The sequence below is a fragment of the Schistocerca gregaria genome, chromosome 1 (assembly GCF_023897955.1).
Source record: "Schistocerca gregaria isolate iqSchGreg1 chromosome 1, iqSchGreg1.2, whole genome shotgun sequence".
Taxonomy (NCBI): domain Eukaryota; kingdom Metazoa; phylum Arthropoda; class Insecta; order Orthoptera; family Acrididae; genus Schistocerca; species Schistocerca gregaria.
Genome location: NC_064920.1, coordinates 992613837 through 992634924, shown reverse-complemented (window position 1 = coordinate 992634924; position 21088 = coordinate 992613837). Strand labels below are relative to the sequence as shown.

Here is a 21088-nt window from a genome sequence, read left to right as displayed (position 1 = left end):
TTGAAGCTATAGTTCCTTCATTAAGGGCTAAAGAGAAATAAGGAAGAAACAAATTGTCAATATAGACAGCATGTGAGTGATGTGAGTGGAAGATGTCGCTTATAATTGCGGGACAAGGTGATACGATGCTAGGATAAGGGAATGTAGACATCTTGGCTCCACTAAAATTATAGGATTCAGTAACAAGTGGACTGCAGTTATTAGGACTAATAGCATTTTCTAAACAGTGATAAAATACATGGCATTAACATTTTATTTATGGCGAACATATGACATAAGCCAGAGGACTGTTAGTGTAATTTAGTTTTAACTGTTACATGTTCCATGGATGATGTCATCATAGTATTGTAGATCATCTCAGGTTAGTCAACAGGTAGGTGTTTCAGTTGGTTCTGTGGCTACACAGATAACTCTCAAAGTTATCTGTAGACCAATTTAGCCCATGATAATGCTAAGTGAACTTCATTTTAGATTTAAAATTACAGGAAAATAACACAGTTACACTTGTACAGATAAAAATGATGATAACAACAATATAAAAAGAATAGATTGCTATGCATGGCATAGGGTAGGTGTTGAGTTGCAGACAGACACAATGAAAAGGCTTCAGTTGCTGCATTGCACCTGTCTGTAGCTCAACGCCTCCTCTGTGTAGTAAACAGCAATCTATCTTTTTCATATTGTTGCTGGTTTGCTCTGGACTTTCCATTGTTTAAATTGTTAATGAAGTAGATGTAATATTGCCTTCAAAGTTATTCTTATCGTCTGTAGGCATTTCAGATCATTGGGTGAATGTGTAAAAAAATATTATGATTTTAAAGTTCACTGTATCCTATACTGTGCTGAGGTTGAGTAGTGTTTACTGTTTGTACCCACACTCACAGTAAATTGAATTAGACATACTAACCTGATAGTGTGTAGCTCATTATGTCAGACTTGCATCATGATGTTGACACCATGAGTCACCATAATAATAAGGGAACCATCTTGATACGTGATCTGTGTTGTACTGTGACCTTTCTGTCAGCATATGCTATGGCACATCAGTCCAGGCAGATTTTGAATCTTTGCTAACCTCTGTGTCTTTTGATGTACATTGATAGTAGCCATGGTCTAGGGGTAGCCTCTTTGATTCATAATCAGAACGTCTTCGGTCCCGGGTTCGATCCCTGCCACTGCCTAAATTTTGATAAATAATCGGCATTGGCGGTCGAAGACTTCCGGCATAAGAAGTCAGCCTCATTCTGCCAACGGCCTTGTCAAAGAGGGCGGAGGAGCGGATAGAGGTTCAGGGCACTCTCTTGTCCTAGGGGTGGGAAATTGCCCCTAAAGGCGGAAGAATCAGCAATGATCAGCGACATGAGGATGCAGAAGGCAATGGAAACCACTGCATTAAAGACATGTAACGTGTATCCACAGGACATGTGGCCTGTAGTTGAAGAAGTGTCATGATGATCTCTCCATTGGCAAAAGATTCCGGAATAGTCCCCCATTCGGATCTCAGGGAGGGGACTGTCAAGGGGGAGGTTACCATGAGAAAAAGATTGAATAATCAACGAAAGGATAATGTTCTACGAGTCGGGGCGTGGAATGTCAGAAGCTTGAATGTGGTAGGGAAACTAGAAAATCTGAAAAGGGAAATGCAAAGGCTCAATCTAGATATAGTAGGGGTCAGTGAAGTGAAGTGGAAGGAAGACAAGGATTTCTGGTCAGATGAGTATCGGGTAATATCAACAGCAGCAGAAAATGGTATGACAGGCGTAGGATTCATTATGAATAGGAAGGTAGGGCAGAGGGTGTGTTACTGTGAACAGTTCAGTGACCAGGTTGTTCTAATCAGAATCGACAGCAGACCAACACCGACAACGACAGTTCAGGTATACATGCCGACGTCGCAAGCTGAAGATGAACAGATAGAGAAAGTGTATGAGGATATTGAAAGGGTAATGCAGTATGTAATGGGGGACAAAAATCTAATAGTGATGGGCGACTGGCATGCAGTTGTAGGGGAAGGAGTAGAAGAAAAGGTTACAGGAGAATATGGGCTTGGGACAAGGAATGAAAGAGGAAGAAGACTAATTGAGTTCTGTAACAAGTTTCAGCTCGTAATAGCGAATACCCTGTTCAAGAATCACAAGAGGAGGAGGTATACTTGGAAAAGGCTGGGAGATATGGGAAGATTTCAATTAGATTACATCGTGGTCAGACAGAGATTCCGAAATCAGATACTGGATTGTAAGGCGTACCCAGGAGCAGATATAGACTCAGATCACAATATAGTAGTGATGAAGAGTAGGCTAAAGTTCAAGACATTAGTCAGGAAGAATCAATACGCAAAGAAGTGGGATACAGAAGTTCTAAGGAATGACGAGATACGTTTGAAGTTCTCTAACAATATAGATACAGCAATAAGGAATAGCGCAGTAGGCAGCAGAGTTGAAGAGGAATGGACATCTCTAAAAAGGGCCATCACAGAAGTTGGGAAGGAAAACATAGGTACAAAGAAGGTAGCTGCAAAGAAACCATGGGTAACAGAAGAAATACTTCAGTTAATTGATGAAAGGAGGAAGTACAAACATGTTCTGGGAAAATCAGGAATACAGAAATACAAGTCGCTGAGGAATGAAATAAATAGGAAGTGCAGGGAAGCTAAGACGAAATGGCTGCAGGAAAAAAGTGAAGACATCGAATAAGATATGATTGTCGGAAGGACAGACTCAGCATACAGGAAAGTCAAAACAACCTTTGGTGGCATTAAAATCAATGGTGGTAACAGTAAGAGTGCAATGGGAATTCCACTGTTAAATGCAGAGCAGAGAGCAGATAGGCGAAAAGAATACATTGAAAGCCTCTATGAGGGTGAAGATTTGTCTGATGTGATAGAAGAAGAAACAGGAGTCGATTTAGAAGAGATAGGGGATCCAGTATTAGAATCGGAATTTAAAAGAGCTTTGGAGGACCTACCGTCAAATAAGGCAGAAGGGATAGATAACATTCCATCAGAATTTCTAAAATCATTAGGGGAAATGGCAACAAAACGACTATTCACGTTGGTGTGTAGAATATATGAGTCTGGCGACATACCATCTGACTTTCGGAAAAGCATCATCCACACAATTCCGAAGATGGCAAGAGCTGACAATCGCACAATCAGCTTAACAGCTCATGCATCGAAGCTGCTTACAAGAATAATGTACAGAAGAATGGAAAAGAAAATTGAGAATGCGCTAGGTGACGATCAGTTTGGCTTTAGGAAAAGTAAAGGCACGAGAGAGGCAATTCTGACGTTACGGCTAATAATGGAAGCAAGGCTAAAGAAAAATCAAGACACGTTCATAGGATTTGTCAACCTGGAAAAAGCATTCGACAATATAAAATGGTGCAAGCTTTTTGAGATTCTGAAAAAAGTAGGGGTAAGCTATAGGGAGAGACGGGTCATATACAATATGTACAACAACCAAGAGGGAATAATAAGAGTGGACGATCAAGAACAAAGTGCTCATATTAAGAAGTGTGTAAGACAAGGCTGTAGCCTTTCGCCCCTACTCTTCAATCTGTACATCGAGGAAGCAATGATGGAAATAAAAGAAAGGTTCAGGAGTGGAATTAAAATACAAGGTGAAAGGATATCAATGATACGATTCGCTGATGACGTTGCTATCCTGAGTGAAAGTGAAGAAGAATTAAATGATCTGCTGAACGGAATGAACAGTCTAATGAGTACACAGTATGGTTTGAGAGTAAATCAGAGAAAGACGAAGCTAATGAGAAGTAGTAGAAATGAGAACAGCGAGAAACTTAACATCAGGATTGATGGCCACGAAGTCAATGAAGTTAAGGAATTCTGCTACCTAGGCAGTAAAATAACCAATGACGGATGGAGCAAGGAGGACATCAAAAGCAGACTCGCTATGGCAAAAAAGGCATTTCTGGCCAAGAGAAGTCTACTAATATCAAATACCGGCCTTAATTTGAGGAAGAAATTTCTGAGGATGTACGTCTGGAGTACAGCATTGTATGGTAGTGAAACATGGACTGTGGGAAAACCGAAACAGAAGAGAATCAAAGCATTGGAGATGTGGTGCTATAGACGAATGTTGAAAATTAGGTGGACTGATAAGGTAAGGAATGAGGAGGTTCTACGCAGAATCGGAGAGGAAAGGAATATGTGGAAAACACTGATAAGGAGAAGGGACAGGATGATAGGACATCTGCTAAGACATGAGGGAATGACTTCCGTGGTACTAGAGGGAGCTGTAGAGGGCAAAAATTGTAGAGGAAGACAGAGATTGGAATACGTCAAGCAAATAATTGAGGACGTAGGTTGCAAGTGCTTTAACTGGTAATTTGTGGTGCCCCTGCCCATTTTTGCAGTCTGTACTTGAATCTGACACACTGTCTGTCAGGTACAGCTCAGTGTATAGACATATTACTGAAATATAAAATCTGTGCAATTGAAAAATTTAATGAAGGGCATAATATAATGAAATGTGTTTAAAAAGAAGACAGGAGAGTTGGATTAATTGTATGACCAGTTGAAATATTTAAAATATGCTGCTCCTTGTTAAATATGTCTGCCCGTATTATGAGGCTTGCCTATTAAGTTTATACACGAAATGATGATGCTGAAATGCAACTTTTTTTTTTTTTTTTTAAAAAGTTGTTATTGTTAAAACAATGCTAGCTTGAAAAGTAGCTGATGTTTATGTATGGTCAGTGTGTAAAGAAACAGTTTTGTGAAAAACTGTAAATTTTGTGTGAAGACATTAATGGGATGATTTTACATGATTTTTGTAAAGGCTTAAATGGCTACACAGGATAATTGGAATGGCCTGGGAGTCGGGACAGGTTCCATCAGACTGGACAAAAGCAGTAATCACACCAATCTTTAAACATGCAAACAGAAAAGATTGTAACAACTACAGAGGTATCTCTTTAATCAGCGTTGTGGGTAAAATCTTCTCAGGTATTGTTGAAAGGAAAGTGCAAGTATTAGTTGAGGACCAATTGGATGAAAATCAGTGTGGGTTTAGGCCTCTTAGAGATTGTCAGAATCAGATCTTTAGCTTACGGCAAATAATGGAGAAGTGTTATGAGTGGAACAGGGAACTGTATCTATGCTTTATAGATCTAGAAAAGGCATATGACCGGGTTCCTAGGAGGAAGTTATTGTCTGTTCTATGAGATTATGGAATAGTCAGGCAGCAGTTAGAGTTGGCGGTAAATTGAGTTCATGGTTCAGAGTAGTTTCAGGGGTAAGACAAGGCTGCAACCTGTCTCCACTGTTGTTCATATTATTTATGGATCATATGTTGAAAACAATAGACTGGCTGGGTGAGATCAAGATATGTGAACACAAAATATGCAGTCTTGCATATGCGGATGACTTAGTTGTGATGGCAGATTCGATTGAAAGTTTGCAAAGTAATATTTCAGAGCTAGATCAGAAATGTAAGGACTATGGTATGAAGATTAGCATCTCCAAAACGAAAGTAATGTCAGTGGGAAAGAAATATAAACGGATTGAGTGCCAAATAGGAGGAACAAAGTTAGAACAGGTGGACAGTTTCAAGTACTTAGGATGCATATTCTCACAGGATGGCAACATAGTGAAAGAACTGGAAGTGAGGTGTAGCAAAGCTAATGCAGTAAGCGCTCAGCTACGATCTACTCTCTTCTGCAAGAAGGAAATCAGTACCAAGACTAAGTTATTTGTGCACCGTTCAATCTTTCGACCAACTTTGTTGTATGGGAGCGAAAGCTGGGTGGATTCAGGTTACATTATCAACAAGGTTGAGGTTACGAATATGAAAGTAGCTAGGATGATTGCAGGTACTAGTAGATGGGAACAATGGCAGGAGGGTGTCCACAATGAGGAAATCAAAGAAAAACTGGGAATGATCTCTATAGATGTAGCAGTCAGGATGAACAGGCTTAGATGGTGGGGCCATGTTACACGCATGGGAGAAGCAAGGTTACCCAAGAGACTCATGGGTTCAGCAGTAGAGGGTAGGAGGAGTCGGGGCAGACCAAGGAGAAGGTACCTGGATTCGGTTAAGAAAGATTTTGAAGTAATAGGTTTAATATCAGAAGAGGCACCAATGTTAGCACTGAATAGGGGATCGTGGAGGAATTTTATAAGGGGGCTATGTTCCAGACTGAATTCTGAAAGGCATAATCAGTCTTAAATGATGATGATGATGACGACGATTTTGTAAAGGCCTAGCTTAACATCACTACCTTAAATCATTTTGTTCAACTTTTGGTAACCAGTTGTCAATGTTGTGATTCTTCTAGTGATGAATTTTGTTAAGGTAAACCAAAATTAGTTATTGTTCCAAAAATCTGTGAGGCTGAGCACAACATGATTGAAGAGGATCAACATGTAACTTACTTGAGAGGGATGCTTCTTTAGGTATATCAAAGACTGCAGTATATTCTGTTTTTCATGAACATTTACCCGTGGAAAAAATTGTACACATCAGAAACAATTAAATGACTTGCACAAAAAAATATTTTTATTTAATTGTTTATGTAGAAACTTAGATGCAGCCTTTTTCATTAGTGTATGTAATAAATAATTAAAAATAATGTTTATTAAATTTAAACTGCCCTGCTGTTTAGTGTCCTCCAAATGACCAGCACACAGCCTTGCGCACAAACGCGCCAAGTATACTTACCTTGTAAACTGAATCATTCCACAGCATTTCAATAGAAGTTATACATGTGAACTATGGAACATGCAAATGACTGAAAAAACTAATATATTAAAATGATGTATTTAATGACAGTGTGTCGCTTTGTATTAGCGACTGCACTAAAATTACTATAGCATTAGCAATTTTTTGCAGCATTGGGTCAGAACAATAATTATGCTCTAGAATTCAATATTCTTGTTGACTGTGGGGAAAGTATTATAAGCAGACTCATATTTCATATTTAAGGGCAAAGTTTTCAAGTGATCACTCTAAATATTAATTAAGTAGTTCTTCTCTATTTATATAGTACCAGAGAGAGAGTTAAAACTATTTTTTTTCGATATACATAGTGTTGAAATTGTGGCCATATGTATGCTTCTATCTTGCAGATTCGAACAGAGCAGTGAACGCAACTAACACAAAAGCTGTGTTTGGTGTCTGTATTGATCCACACATGGAAAACCAGTTAGCATCATTTATTGAAAACCAGATATATATTTGGGACCTTAGAAACTTTGAGAAGCCTGTGCTCACACTAAATCAAGGGAAACCTGTCACAAAGATTTTATGGTGTCCTACCAGGTTTGTTGCTCTTGATGTCTGTAGGACTTACATTGGGCCTTATATTTACTATTCAGCACTAGTACTTACATCTGAAAATGCTGGCCAAGTAAAGACGACGTAATACAGCTCTTTGTGCCTGTCTTATCACTAGCAAGTAATTTTTCAGTCAATACATAGTAAGTGGTACATAGAAATGTTTCTGCCTTGATAATTGCCTAGATTATTTACGAGCTCATTTATGACATACTAGAGACATGCTATTTGGCATATCACTGGCTGAACAGATCTATATAGGCCCAACAGTACTGACCGACTGCTTTGTCATCCTCTACCAATGGGCGTCACTGGATGTGGAATGCGGATGTGGAGGGACATGTGGTCAGCACACCACTCTCGCGGCTGTTGTCAGTTTTTGTGACTGGGGCTGCCACTTCACAAGTAGCTCCATTATTAACATCAAAAGGGATGTTTGCACCCCATTTGCCAACAGCACACGGCAGACTCAGATGGTCGCCCATCCAAATGCTAGCCCAGGCTGACAGCGCTTAACTTAAGTGATCTGATGGTGTTGCCATTGTGGCAAGATCGTTAACTTATTTGGTGTATGAGAGTATATAATTCATTAAATATTATTTTATTACCAGCATATCATGCCACATATTTTCAAACTGGCTCAAAAACACAGTTACTGGGTTCCCTTTGTTACAGTTTTATTTGTTTCAAATGGTTCAAATGGCTCTAAGCTCTATGGGACTTAACATCTGAGGTCATCAGTCCCCAGACTTAGAACTACTTAAACCTGACTAACCTAAGGACATCACACACATCCTTGCCTGAGGCAGGATTTCAACCTGTGACCGTAGCAGCAGTGCAGTTCTGGACTGAAGTGCCTAAAACCGCTCGGCCACAGTGGCCGGCGTTTCAAATGGTGTGACTCTTTGGATTATTGAGAAAGTGCCAGAGTATAGATCCAAAGGTCTTGGGTTCAATCCCCAATCATTCGTAGGGTTTTTATCTGCCTGTTTTCGCTTCTGGCAAAGTTGGTTGCTACAAAGAATGTAGGGTTGTGTCATGGTTCAGAATCCAATTTAACTGTAGGTCCATTGTATCTGGCTGGATAAGTCAGTTCAAGGTCAAGGAAGGCAATGGCGTACCACTTTAAACACAACCATGCCTATTAAAGCACTGTATGCTCAAATCATTCTTCAGACTGATGACGACAGCTTTATTTTGTACTACTGTATGTCAAATGATGCATTTTATGTCGTTTATTTGCCTTTCTTGTGGGCCACCGTTTTAATACGATTTAGTTGAGCTCTCGATGTCTCTCCGGAAGAGTCTTGTTGGTTACTGTAGATGATTGTGTTGTGTAGAATGTGAAATTGCTGTTATGATTATAGAAAGGAGGAGAACTTTTTGGCTAACATTTTTCCTGTGTATTATTATTATTATTATTATTATTATTATTATTATTATTATTAGCAGCAGCAACTGCTGTCAGTAATAGCACATTCAGCATCACATTGTATGTTCCAAGCAGTCTTACATTTACTCATGGTGACATTCACAATGCTATTCCACTTTGTAGAACTTAAAAATGTCAAAGTAAGTTCTTTAAACAGTGTGATTGACTAGTTTTAGTCACTGTTCCTGTACACATATAGTACAGGAGACTTTCACCTATATATACATTTGTGCCGTTGTCAACAGACGTAATCTTCTGGGGTCATTGCTTAGAGATAGTTGCTCCATAAATCTGCATGATATTCGGCACACAGTTGTGGGAACTGATGAAGTAGAACCAACGCTCTTGGAGAGAAGTGTGCAGCCGTGTAGTACACACAGCATAACATCATTTTCATGGCATCCTGCTTCCGAGAACAGATTAATTGCTATTGATGCTGTAGGTAAGAGAATTAACTTTGAACACTAGTGTACCATAAATATGTCTAGCATTTTGAATATATTAGCATTTTCCTTCTACAGGATCAATCAGGGATTATATTGTATCAGAAAGAATTACAGTTAACTGTTCTCCACGATTTGACCTAGTTTGGATTCATGGTGGAAGATCTCTGAAAAAACTTAATGAAAATTTTGCAGTTTATGGATTATGCGGTGATATTTCCACAACAATGAAGAAAAGAGCTATGAATGAATATGGGCTGAAGGTAAGTATTTAAATGATGGCCCTATCAAATTTAAGTGCTGCCACTTTTGGACTGTTCCGTGGATGCTTCTCATTCCCAAGTGTCACTTGTCCTTTCTTCTGTCCTGTCTCCATCTCCCTGCCTCCTTTTTCCTTTCACCCACTCCATCAAACCCAATTCCTCACTCCAATTGGGCTGCAGTGCCTTGGCAATGAAGCCGTGCTTATTTTTGAGTTGTGAAGAGAGAATGATTAAGTATCAGATTACAAGATTTGTTGTTGTTGTTGTTGTTGTCTTCAGTCCTGAGACTGGTTTGATGCAGCTCTCCATGCTACTCTATCCTGTGCAAGCTTCTTCATCTCCCAGTACCTACTGCAACCTACATCCTTCTGAATCTGCTTAGTGTATTTATCTCTTGGTCTCCCTCTACGATTTTTACCCTCCACGCTGCCCTCCAATGCTAAATTTGTGATCCCTTGATGCCTCAAAACATGTCCTACTAACCGATCCCTTCTTCTAGTCAAGTTGTGCCACAAATTTCTCTTCTCCCCAATCCTATTCAATACCTCCTCATGAGTTACGTGATCTACCCATCTAATCTTCAGCATTCTTCTGTAGCACCACATTTCGAAAGCTTCTATTCTCTTCTTGTCCAAACTAGTTATCGTCCATGTTTCACTTCCATACATGGCTACACTCCAAACAAATACTTTCAGAAACGACGTCCTGATACATAAATCTATATTCGATGTTAACAAATTTCTCTTCTTCAGAAACGCTTTCCTTGCCATTGCCAGTCTACACTTTATATCCTCTCTACTTCGACCATCATCAGTTATTTTACTTCCCAAATAGCAAAACTCCTTTACTACTTTAAGTGTCTCATTTCCTAATCTAATTCCCTCAGCATCACCCGATTTAATTTGACTACATTCCATTATCCTCGTTTTGGTTTTATTGATGTTCATGTTATATCCTCCTTTCAAGACACTGTCCATTCCGTTCAACTGCTCTTCAGTGATGAATAACTTGAGCACATCACATCGTTTAACTGTTTAGGGGCAATATTGAGAAGAGATCTGGACAACAGACTGTGAGGGTGCAGAATTATTGCAAAATTAAACTTGGGATTTTTCCCTTAAAAGTCAAAGGTGTGAACGTTTTTTTTACCCTCTTCATCTGTAAATGAATAAACATGGTGGTAGTTAATTTTATGTGGGAGGTTGCACTTTCTGAATAATAGGCAGGTGGATATTTTTACGTATGATATTATGTGTTGCTGTAAATATTTCTTTGTATTATTTGCTTGAGGTACTCTTTGGCGGTTGCAGTTCGCCAGCAGATACCTTTACGTCACAGCTAGTACTGCATGGAGCTTCCAACACCTTGTGGACTGCTTAGGGGAATGTTGGAGTAGGCAATGTCAGGAGTCATCAATGAGGATGTTATTCGACAATGGATGTATGAATTCTTTTGTAAAATATCTGCAGATTGTTTTAGTGTGAATGAAATCTATACTCGTTTCAGACTTATGTATCCAACTAGTAATAAACGTGAATTGTTATCTGTAATAGTGAACGTTAATTTCAGTATTAAAGATTGGAGAAGAATTAATAAGTGATATATTTAGAAGGAAACCTATGCCAGTAATTTCATGGTAGGCACTCGCATATCTTCTCCTGTGTGTGAAATATGAATCTGCCCTGAAGAATTTTGATTCGAAGAGTAACAGAGTAGACGAGACATGTTGAGAAGAATTGGGCATTTAAAAGAGAAGAAACAATTTATTGAAGAATACTTCATTTATGATTATTGTTACACAAGATTGAAGAATTTTCACTGCTTTCATGTTAAATATGTGTTATGAAGTAATGGTCGCACACGGCATCACGTATGTGAGCACTGTCATACAGTTAACAAGGCTTGGCAACTACATGAAATAAAAGTAACAAAATACTTTGAATACTAAATAGAAATGGAGATTGGGTTTTATATTTAATTGCTGAAGTGATTTAAGAGATTATTTTGATGTGATCTATAAGTACAGCGGTTAAGTGATGTGAATTAAATCTGCATAATATTTACACTACTGTACAGAAGAGTTGGTGTTTATTGAAAATGATGATAATTGTTTATTTAATGTATCAAAATGGTATTAAGTGCTACATATGTGAACTGGGTACAATTTTATAATATTGATTATGAAATGAAAGTAAGTTTTTCTTGATAACGTTAATAAGCAGCCCATTGTGAAAAAATCAAGATGAAGAAAAATGCCCTGTTACACATCATCTAACAACATTTGGCAACTAACAGAAAGTACAAAGGAGTGTTTTCATACATAGAAATAAATTTAAAATGTCCTTCAGTGAAAGTAAATCAAAGGTTGCTTGTAGATAAACAAATGTAAGAAATTCCAGGATGGAATAAAGGTAATGTTATGAAAAGGAGAGATTGTTACTCACCATACAGAGGAGATGTTTAGTCACAGACAGGCACAACAAAAAACAGCTATACATTTAAGCTTTCAGCCAAACGCCTCCTTCTAAAGTAGAAAACACATGTACACATGACCACTGTCTCTGACTACTGGGGCCGCACTGCGAACATCTGTGCAGAGACAGTGGAGAGAGAGAGAGAGAGAGAGAGAGAGAGAGAGAGAGAGAGAGAGAGAGAGAAAGAGAGAGGGAGAGAGAGAGAGAGAGAGAGAGAGAGAGAGAGAGAGAGATTGTTTCCTCATCTCCTCTACGTTGAGTAGCAAACTACCTTTTCTATAATGTTATTGTAAACAGATGAAGAAGATTCACATGCTGTAAAATTTTATTGGATGTAAGCTCAGTCTGCAAGAAGATTAGTTCAAGAAGGCAATGACATTCTACACATTAGGTGTGCTCTATCAATTTAACAGTGATTGCCAGTGTGAATTTTGCAAGCAGCGGATTTTACACAATATGTACAGGTGGCATAGTCAGCAATCAACACATAGCATCTGTGAGCTATGTGTCATGCAGACGACAACCAGCAACAGTATCTAGGGGTGGACAAGAACTGCAGACATTGGACAGGCACTGTCAATGGTTCGTGTACCAACTTTGAGTTCCCTTTATCAAAACTCTTAGGATGTTCAGTTCCTTTAAGAAACAATTTACTGTGCAGTGGTTTCTTAATTGCAATTGGTCTTGTCAATCAATTTACTGAACTGGTTAGGTGAATATGAAGTTATAAAGATGATTTATAACCAAAACCTTGTTCAGGAAATGTAGTTAATAATTGGACAATATTAGTGCTATTATAGTTAATTCACAATACCAATACTGTCATTTTTTGAATTACAATTGTTTAGAACTTAACAAAATGGCTATTTGGAAAGAGTTGTTTATTTTAAATCAACCAACAGAAGGGAATGAAAAAATTACCCAAATAGATGAAAAGTTTTCTGAATTAGATTATAGATTTTTGTGAATAGATAACATATTTTCTCAAATATGTAACTAATTTTCCTAAATAGATAACACATTGAGACAAATTTTCAGTTACATCAAAGAATGGACAAATTGGAAAGGAGATTAGAATCGGGCATTTTAAGAGGTCTATGATTTTGATGATAATTTAGATTTAGTGGAAGAAAAGGTAGAAAATGATGTTAAATCTGCAGATAATATTAGTTCAGTTCATTCTGTTTTAGTAAATGGAGATCAAACAATAGAAACTGAAAGTACTTACAGATTTACAAGCTAGTGTGATTTCCTGTGATAGTGATGAAACTGCTCACAATGACAGTTTGATAGGTGAAACCATTATCTTGGTTAATACTGTTAAGTTATTACATTCAGTTGCTATTGACAAATTGTTATCTTCAGTTATTGGTGAGCACTTAATCCCTTCTGTTACTACTGAGAATTTACCAGCCCCTTTTAGTACTGAGATTTTATTATCATCAGTTACTATTAAGAACTTACTACCTCCTGTTACTACAGAAAAGCTGCTATTTTTTAATACTTAGAGTTTACCATGGTCTGATACTACCAATAAATTATCATTTTTATTGCTAATGTTGAAATACTGACTTCCGTTGGTATTGAGAAGTTGCTACTGAAAATTTACTGCCTGCTGCTGTTAATGAGATGTTGCTGCTGTAAAACTCTTGGTTGGAGCCTCATCATGTAGCTTTAAGGACAACAGACCCAGTGTACATTGTTCAAATATTAATGCTTACTTCAGTATCAATTGTGTCAGACATGAGATAAGTAAGCAGTGAAGTGGTTCCTTCTTATCTTGTCTATTTGTACTAGGTGGTAAGTCTTGTAATTTATTTCTTGAGATTTTCGTGGTTCTTTTTGTAGTAGTAGTGTTGCCAGGAGTAGCGATCTTGATGCATTGCTTTGGTAGAAAAGATGTTACCATTTTTTTACTTTGTAATGATGATGCTATTTTGTAAATATTTACTCTGGTCTTATTTAGACATTGACAAGATATAGAATCTGGTCCCAGGCAACACAGTTCATTGTTACTTGTTGTTTTGATAGTTTTTGATATGCACTGCATGTGATACATTACTAACGCACTGTTTATTCATGTGCTATATAATGGACTGCACTGTTTATTTAATATGGCCTGCATTAATATTCATTGAAATAATTTTATGATGTTAAACTTTGTAGTCTTTACTGGCATCCACACCCAGAAATGTGATGTAATTAATTATCAGAAAAAGTTCCGTCTAGCTCACATAAAATTTCACCAGAGACTGTATTATCTGCATTGTATTGAACTGTAAAGTTAATGTACAACTGTCACTGTTAAGTAGTATCTTCGTGGTTTGTAGAAGACTGTTCACACCAAAAACTTCTTATAAAAAAACTTTTTACATTCTCACAGTCTGTTTGGTTGAAAGTCACTTCTTAATGAATACTCATTTAATAAACAGGTAGTTAATATTTCTCTCTCCATAGTTTCAACTTTGAGAAGTAATTATTTTGTAATGATGAAATTAGGGCCAACTTCATGTAGGGGATATCTTTGATTAAAGAACATACACTGTTTTAAAATAAACTTTGTTGTACTTTCAGGACACAGCACAGATAAATAGAACATTTACTGCAGTCTCAATTAAAATACCAGAAATCAAATCGATAACCATATATTAGCAACAAGAGTGAGTATCACGTGCAGCAATCGAGAAAAAGAAGGGAGCTAACAAGTCATGCAGTAGCATATGTAGACTAAAACAATCTACTACATGACATTCTTTTACTTTGTACTCATACAGACTACTTTGTATTTAAATAATATGGAACTTAAATATTTCAATTTATTACCAAAAAAATAAAAAAATAAAAGTAGGTTAAAATACATTGCCTACAAAAAACGTGAGTGTGGCTTCAGCTGTTAGATGATTTATGTTTTGGACACAAAAAGTAACTGCTCACATACGAAAAGTTACTACTTTAAGATTGTATTTACTATTGTTCAGCAAAGAGAGAGTATATGTAGTAGGCGTGATAAAGAGAGAGTAGTTGCTACAGGTGTATATAATATTTTTTAATAATACCAGATGCTCTTGTAATTTTGTGGCTGTGGACTACGTAGACCCCACATCACATAGCTCCACTACCTCGTGGCTGGGGAGAATGCCAATCAGTCCCACATACATAGTGGTGGGAATTATTACATGACATGGCACACCAGTACTGACAACAGATATTACTCAGTATGCTGTGGAAATACTCGTAAAACATATTATAGAATGTTACAATGAGAAAAGTTTACCACGTGACCAGTGTACTATTCTCAACTTTTTATACTGAAGTATCTCCAGGATCTTCAAACTATGGTTGAGCTCTTAGGAGCAAAAGTTAGGCATTGATGATGATTCAATGGGATATTTTGAGATTTTTACATAGTTAACTAAATATTTTTATTTAACTGTTGGGTATTCCTATAAAACGTGAAAAGCTGACTGGGTAATCACAGTGTAAAGAATGTTGATGCTAACTTGCTGCAAGTGAAATGGAAGTGTTTTCTGAGGACTTTTTGGCCTTAGCTAGGAGGCAGCATCTGTTAAGGTGAAAATAGATTTTAAAATGTGAAGACTTGTGAAGAGTAGTAGCATGGTGGTGAATATTTTTATGCTGCTACATGGGGGTACAAAGTTTCTGTTTGACATTTGCTCAGGTAGAAGAGTCCACCAGAAAGGTAATGTTAGTAGTTGAAATGCTGAGGGAAACAGAACATCCTCTAAAAGTCTTCCACTATGAGAAACATGCTATAGTTCAGATGGTGGTGTCAGTCCCCCAACTAGTTTATAGATTAAGAATAATATTCTAAATTAATGATTGTGTCACTTCAAGAAGACATTACAGATGAAGATTTTTATGGAAGGTAATGTAGCATATGTTATAAGGAGTTTTGTAGATTTAATTTATTAAATTCAAAATCTGATGAGGGTTTGTAGGATTTTCTGCTGGATGCTAGTAATAATTAGTAAGGATTTTGTACTATTTTGAATTTACTGAACAATACAGTTGGATTTATATAATTTTTAAGCGAGATTGTCTTAACTAGTGTATGTACTCCAGCTCATTTCTTATCCTGCCTTAACTGAAGGATTTAGGATCAGGCTGTAGGTATGAGGTGTATACCAAAACCAAGGTCCGGTGATCAATATTTAACTGATGGTAGGACTGAATGAAGTTTCATGCATTTAGTGTTGTCTACCGACTCTTTAAGAAATTATTGCAGTGTTAGTTTGATTCAGTTGTTATTTGCCAGTCAGTGAAAGCAAGTCACAATATCCGAGACAGTCATTGATCCCACAAGTTGTGAAGTGTGCGGCATGATATGGTTTTTGCTGGTGAAAGGATCTTCCGATTCTGAAATCCATTGTGAGTTATACCCAGGGTATGGACCTGAAATAATGAGTGACAAGTAAGTTCGGAGATGGTGTTGAGAATTTCAAAGTGGCTGTGCAAATGTTCATACTGAACAATGGTGTGGCAATCCCAGTATTTGGAGCGACAACATAATCTGTGAAGTGAACCAAAAACTTCAAAGTGATCAGCAATTGATGATTAGTATTCTGGCTAATGAATTCCAAAATATTGCTTGAACATCAGTTTACAGGATTACCACAGAACATCTTGGATTTTGCAAACTGTGTGTGAGATGGAATCCAAACATGCCCATTTATCAGCACAAAGAGCAGTGAATGCATAGAGCACTATGGACTAGATGGGTATTATTTGTTTTCCTACATTGTTATGGATGATGAGTCATGGATTTCATACACCAATGCAGAATCAAAACAACAGTTGATGCAGTGATGCCATTCAAGTTCACCCAAACCAAAAAAGTTTAAGAAATCTCGGTTTTTGAATCAGAAAGTGATGGCTACCATCTTTTGGGACAAAAAGTGAGCCCTTTTCATTGATTTCATAGACCATGGATCAACAGTTACAGCTGACGTGTAGTGTGAAATGGTACCCAAACTGAGATGTGTGATTCAAAATTGATGCCTTGCGAAACTGTCATCTAGCATAATCCTCCGCCATGACAATGCACCCCCTCACACTGCTGCCAAAACTAAGGAGAAGTCAAGATTTCCAGGGGGAACTTTTTGAGCACCCTCCATACAGTCATGACCTTGCATCAAGTGACCATTTTCCTCTTCTTGCATTTGAAAAAGTTGCTTGGTGGACGTCAATTTCAAAACAATGATAAACTCAAGACTGGCACTGCAACTGATTCAATTCCCAGGTGGCAGACTTCTATGCAGAAGGGTTAAAGAAGCTGGTGCAGCATTACAGAAAATGTCTAGTTGTGGATGACGATTATGTGGAAAAGTAAAATAGATATGTAGTGAAATGTTACTGTCAATAAAAACCTTTTCTCATGACCTTTTTTTCCTGGCTAAATGGACCTTAGTTTTGGCACACGCCTTGTATAACTTATTAATCAATTCTGTTTATAGTTTATTCCACATATCATGTGGAAGCTACTATTTTCGTTATTACTCTCTCCATAGGCTTGTCATTGTAGGGTGTTAGAATCAGTTTTTGGGATGCGTGGGGCTGATGCTAGTGGTGTCCATTCTGTAGAATTGATGAAGATCTGTATCGCCCGGTCCACCAGTGAACTACCTTGAAGCGAGGGATCCTGAAGGGAGGGTTGGAAGGATATATATCTTTGGTGTCTTTTTTTTTTCTTCCGTACGTTCTAACATTCCTGATCTCACTTCACTTTTCGTACTTCTCCGCATGGGATACCATTCAGTTCTCCTCCATTTCACATTTAGTAGTCAATGGAGTGAATCCTTTGTGTGCATACCTGTTATCACAGGTCTGCCTGAGTTGTATCATTGCCCAAGTAGCTCGCAGATGAGGTATTCTAATGTTTGGCACCAGAAAGGAACTTAAAATTTTTCTGTATTTCATTTTTAGACTGAATGATTGATGTAGTAGCATATGTAAGAGGGATGATGTGACGCCTGGTCAACAGAAGATCAAGAAACTATGGCCATTTGACTTTGTAAAAATGATGATGATAATAATAATAATAACAATAATAATGATGATAGATTTATGTATCAGGAAGTCGTTTCTGAAAGTATTTGTATGGAGTGTAGCCATGTATGGAAGTGAAACATGGACGACAAATAGTTTGAACAAGAAGAGAATAGAAGCTTTCGAAATGTGGTGTTACAGAAGAATGCTGAAGATAAGGTGGATAGCTCACGTAACTAATGAGGAGGTATTAAATAGGATTGGGGAGAAGAGAAGTTTGTGGCACAACTTGAATAGAAGAAGGGATTGGTTAGTAGGACATGTTTTGAGGCATCAAGGGATCACAAATTTAGCATTTGAGGGCAGCGTGGAGGGAGACCAAGGGATGAATACAGTAAGCAGATTCAGAAGGATGTAGGTTGCAGTAGGTACTGGGAGATGAAGAAGCTTTCACAGGACAGAGTAGCATGGAGAGCTGCGTCAAACCAGTCTCAGGACTGAAGACCACAACAACAACAATAATGATGATGATGAATACAAAGAAGTATATGATCATTTGAAGTAACTCAAACTAATAGATTTTAAGAAGCAAAGCACAATGGTATGAATGTTACAAGTAAATAAATAATCAATGAAAATGAAAGAAAGACATAAATTGTGTGAAGAAAAATTGATCCTTGTTGTACTGTTTAATGTGCGAAGTAGATTTCTCAGAAAATTATAACATGCTTACTCATTTATGTGGGTCGACTTGTGTGGTGGCACAGAATTTTTTCGGAATCAAATTTGGGTTGTTTTCCTTTTCAGAGGAGTGATGTTTTCTGTAACCTCACTGTCTATAAATAAGTAAATGCGTTGCTCGTTGACTTTATGTTAATGACTGTGCTTTCTAAATAATGCACAGACATGTATTTCTACAAGGGTTGTTTGATAAGTGCTAAATTTCCATGAAAGAATGGATCACTTTTGTTGCACATTCGTGGTTGGTAAGCTTGGTCATTCCAAGGGCTCGTATAAAGAATTACATCAATGCACAGTGCACTGTTCATTGCCGACAGCTGCCTGAATTGGTCAGTGTGTTGACTGCAATTGAAATGGGGGGAAAACAGTGTTTTATGCTGTTATTAAACATTTTAATTTGAAGGGTTGGTCTGCTGCACAATTCCGAACAGAAGTGGATGAAGTTCACATAGACTCTGCACCATCATTGGCAACCATTTACTTTTGGATTAATGAATTTAAATGTGGTTGGACAAGCACCAAAGATGAAGCGCATTCCAGCCATCCAATTGAGGACGTCACAAAGGAAACCATTGACAAAAGCCATGATATGGTAACACAAAGCTACTAAATAAAGACTCGAATGATTACTGAAATTTTAGGCATCTTAGATGAGTGAGTGCGTAACATCCTGTACAGGGAATTGGCTATGAGTAGCTCTGTGTGAGGTAGGTGCTGCAATTGCACAAAATTGACCAAAACTGCATCTGGCACAACATTCCAACACAGTGCCTGGCAGAGTTTAATTATAACCTGCAAGACTTTTTCACCGATTTTTGACTGTTGATGAAATCTGGATCCATCATTACACACCAGAGTCAGAAAGACACTCACAGCAATACAAGGTCTGTTGAAAGTGCATTGAGAAAGGCAAAGACCATTTTGTTAGCTAATAAGGTGGTGACCACTGCATTTTGTGATTCCCATGAAATAATCCTCATTGATCACTTGGTAAAAGGCAGAACAATAATGGGACCCTATTATGCTTCATTTTTGGATGGTTTGAATCTTGCATTGGCTGAAAGATAAGAGACCAAGGATAGCACACAAAAAAATGCTTTTTCACCAGGATAATGCACCATCCCGCACATCAGGGGAAACAATGGTGAAAGCACATGAGTTGAGCTTTGAATTGGTTTCTTATACACCCTTTTCACCAGACTTAGCACCAGATGACCTCTTCCTCTTCCCTAACTTCAAGCATTAATTGAGATTTGAACTGGTTTCTTGTCCACCCTCTTCACCAGGTTCAGTTCCCAGTGACTACTTCCTGTTCCAAAACTTGAAACTTTGTCTTAATGAGAATAAATTTCATCGAGTGAAGAAGTGGTAGCTACTGTCAATTAGTATGTTGCAGAATTTGACAGAACCTAGAATCTATTTTGCCGATGAAATGAAAATGTTGGTGTATCTCTGCACCAAGTTTATATCCCTCAAAGGAGACTATATCGAGATGTAGGATGAGATGTTTACGAAAAAATTTTTCTTCCTTTTCTACCAGGCTTACCAAAACACCTTGTACATACGATATTATGTGTTTGTCAAAATATTCATTTGTGTTGTATTATTTGTTTGAACTACTCCTTGGCGGCATGTGGTGGTCGTAGTTCACCAGCAGATGCCGTTATGTTGCAACAAGTAAGGTGTGGAGCTTCCAACTTCATATGGACTGCATAAGAGGTATTGGAGTAGGCAATGTCAAGAGACATCAGTGAACACATTATTACAAGGGATTTGTTAATGGTTTTGTAAAATACCTGCAGATTGTTTTAGTGTAAATGAATTGTACACTCCATGCAGTCCTATGTAATCCAGCTTGTAATAAATGTGAATTGTTATCTGTAACATTGGAAGCTCAACAAATGATTTGAGAATGTAAATGGAAAAGCTCAGAAGAAAGTGAATGTATTTCTCGTGAAATCCTGTTGGATTTATTTAGAAAGCTTTTATTTGGAGATAACTCCAATGTGCTATTATTCTTTTCTTGACTGCCAAAGGACAGACTTGGGTTGACATCCACCAGAGAATGAAGAATGTTTATGAGGTAGCATGTCTGACACAAACTACCATTGTGAAATAGTGTGCCAAGTTCCATGCTGGTTGCGATTCGACACAGGATATCAGTCGTTGTGGGAGGCCACCCTCAAGTGGGAGACACTTGAGCATCTGCCCTGTAACCCTGATCTTTTCCCGTATAATTGTCATGCCTTCGGTTATCTTAAGAAAGCTCTTGGAGAGTCCACAATTCTGTCAGATGAAGACATAGAGCAGGCAGTTATTGATTTCTTCATGGTGCACGACACAGTGTTTTTCCAAAATTAAACAGTATCTTCAACTTGGTGCATCAGTGGTATAATTGCCTAACTGCTTACAGTGATTTTGCCTGATTGGCGTA

General features: G+C 37.8%; 1 protein-coding gene across 1 annotated transcript in view; it reads left to right on the top strand.

Moving 5' to 3' along the window:
- LOC126278300 (GATOR complex protein MIOS) overlaps positions 1 to 21088 on the top strand; it is a 191188-nt gene that overhangs the window by 44869 nt on the left and 125231 nt on the right. Inside the window, exons 5-7 of the mRNA XM_049978316.1 lie at positions 7088 to 7280; positions 8973 to 9169; positions 9249 to 9433. Coding sequence (XP_049834273.1) covers positions 7088 to 7280; positions 8973 to 9169; positions 9249 to 9433 — 575 coding nt within the window. The remainder of the gene's footprint in view (positions 1 to 7087; positions 7281 to 8972; positions 9170 to 9248; positions 9434 to 21088) is intronic.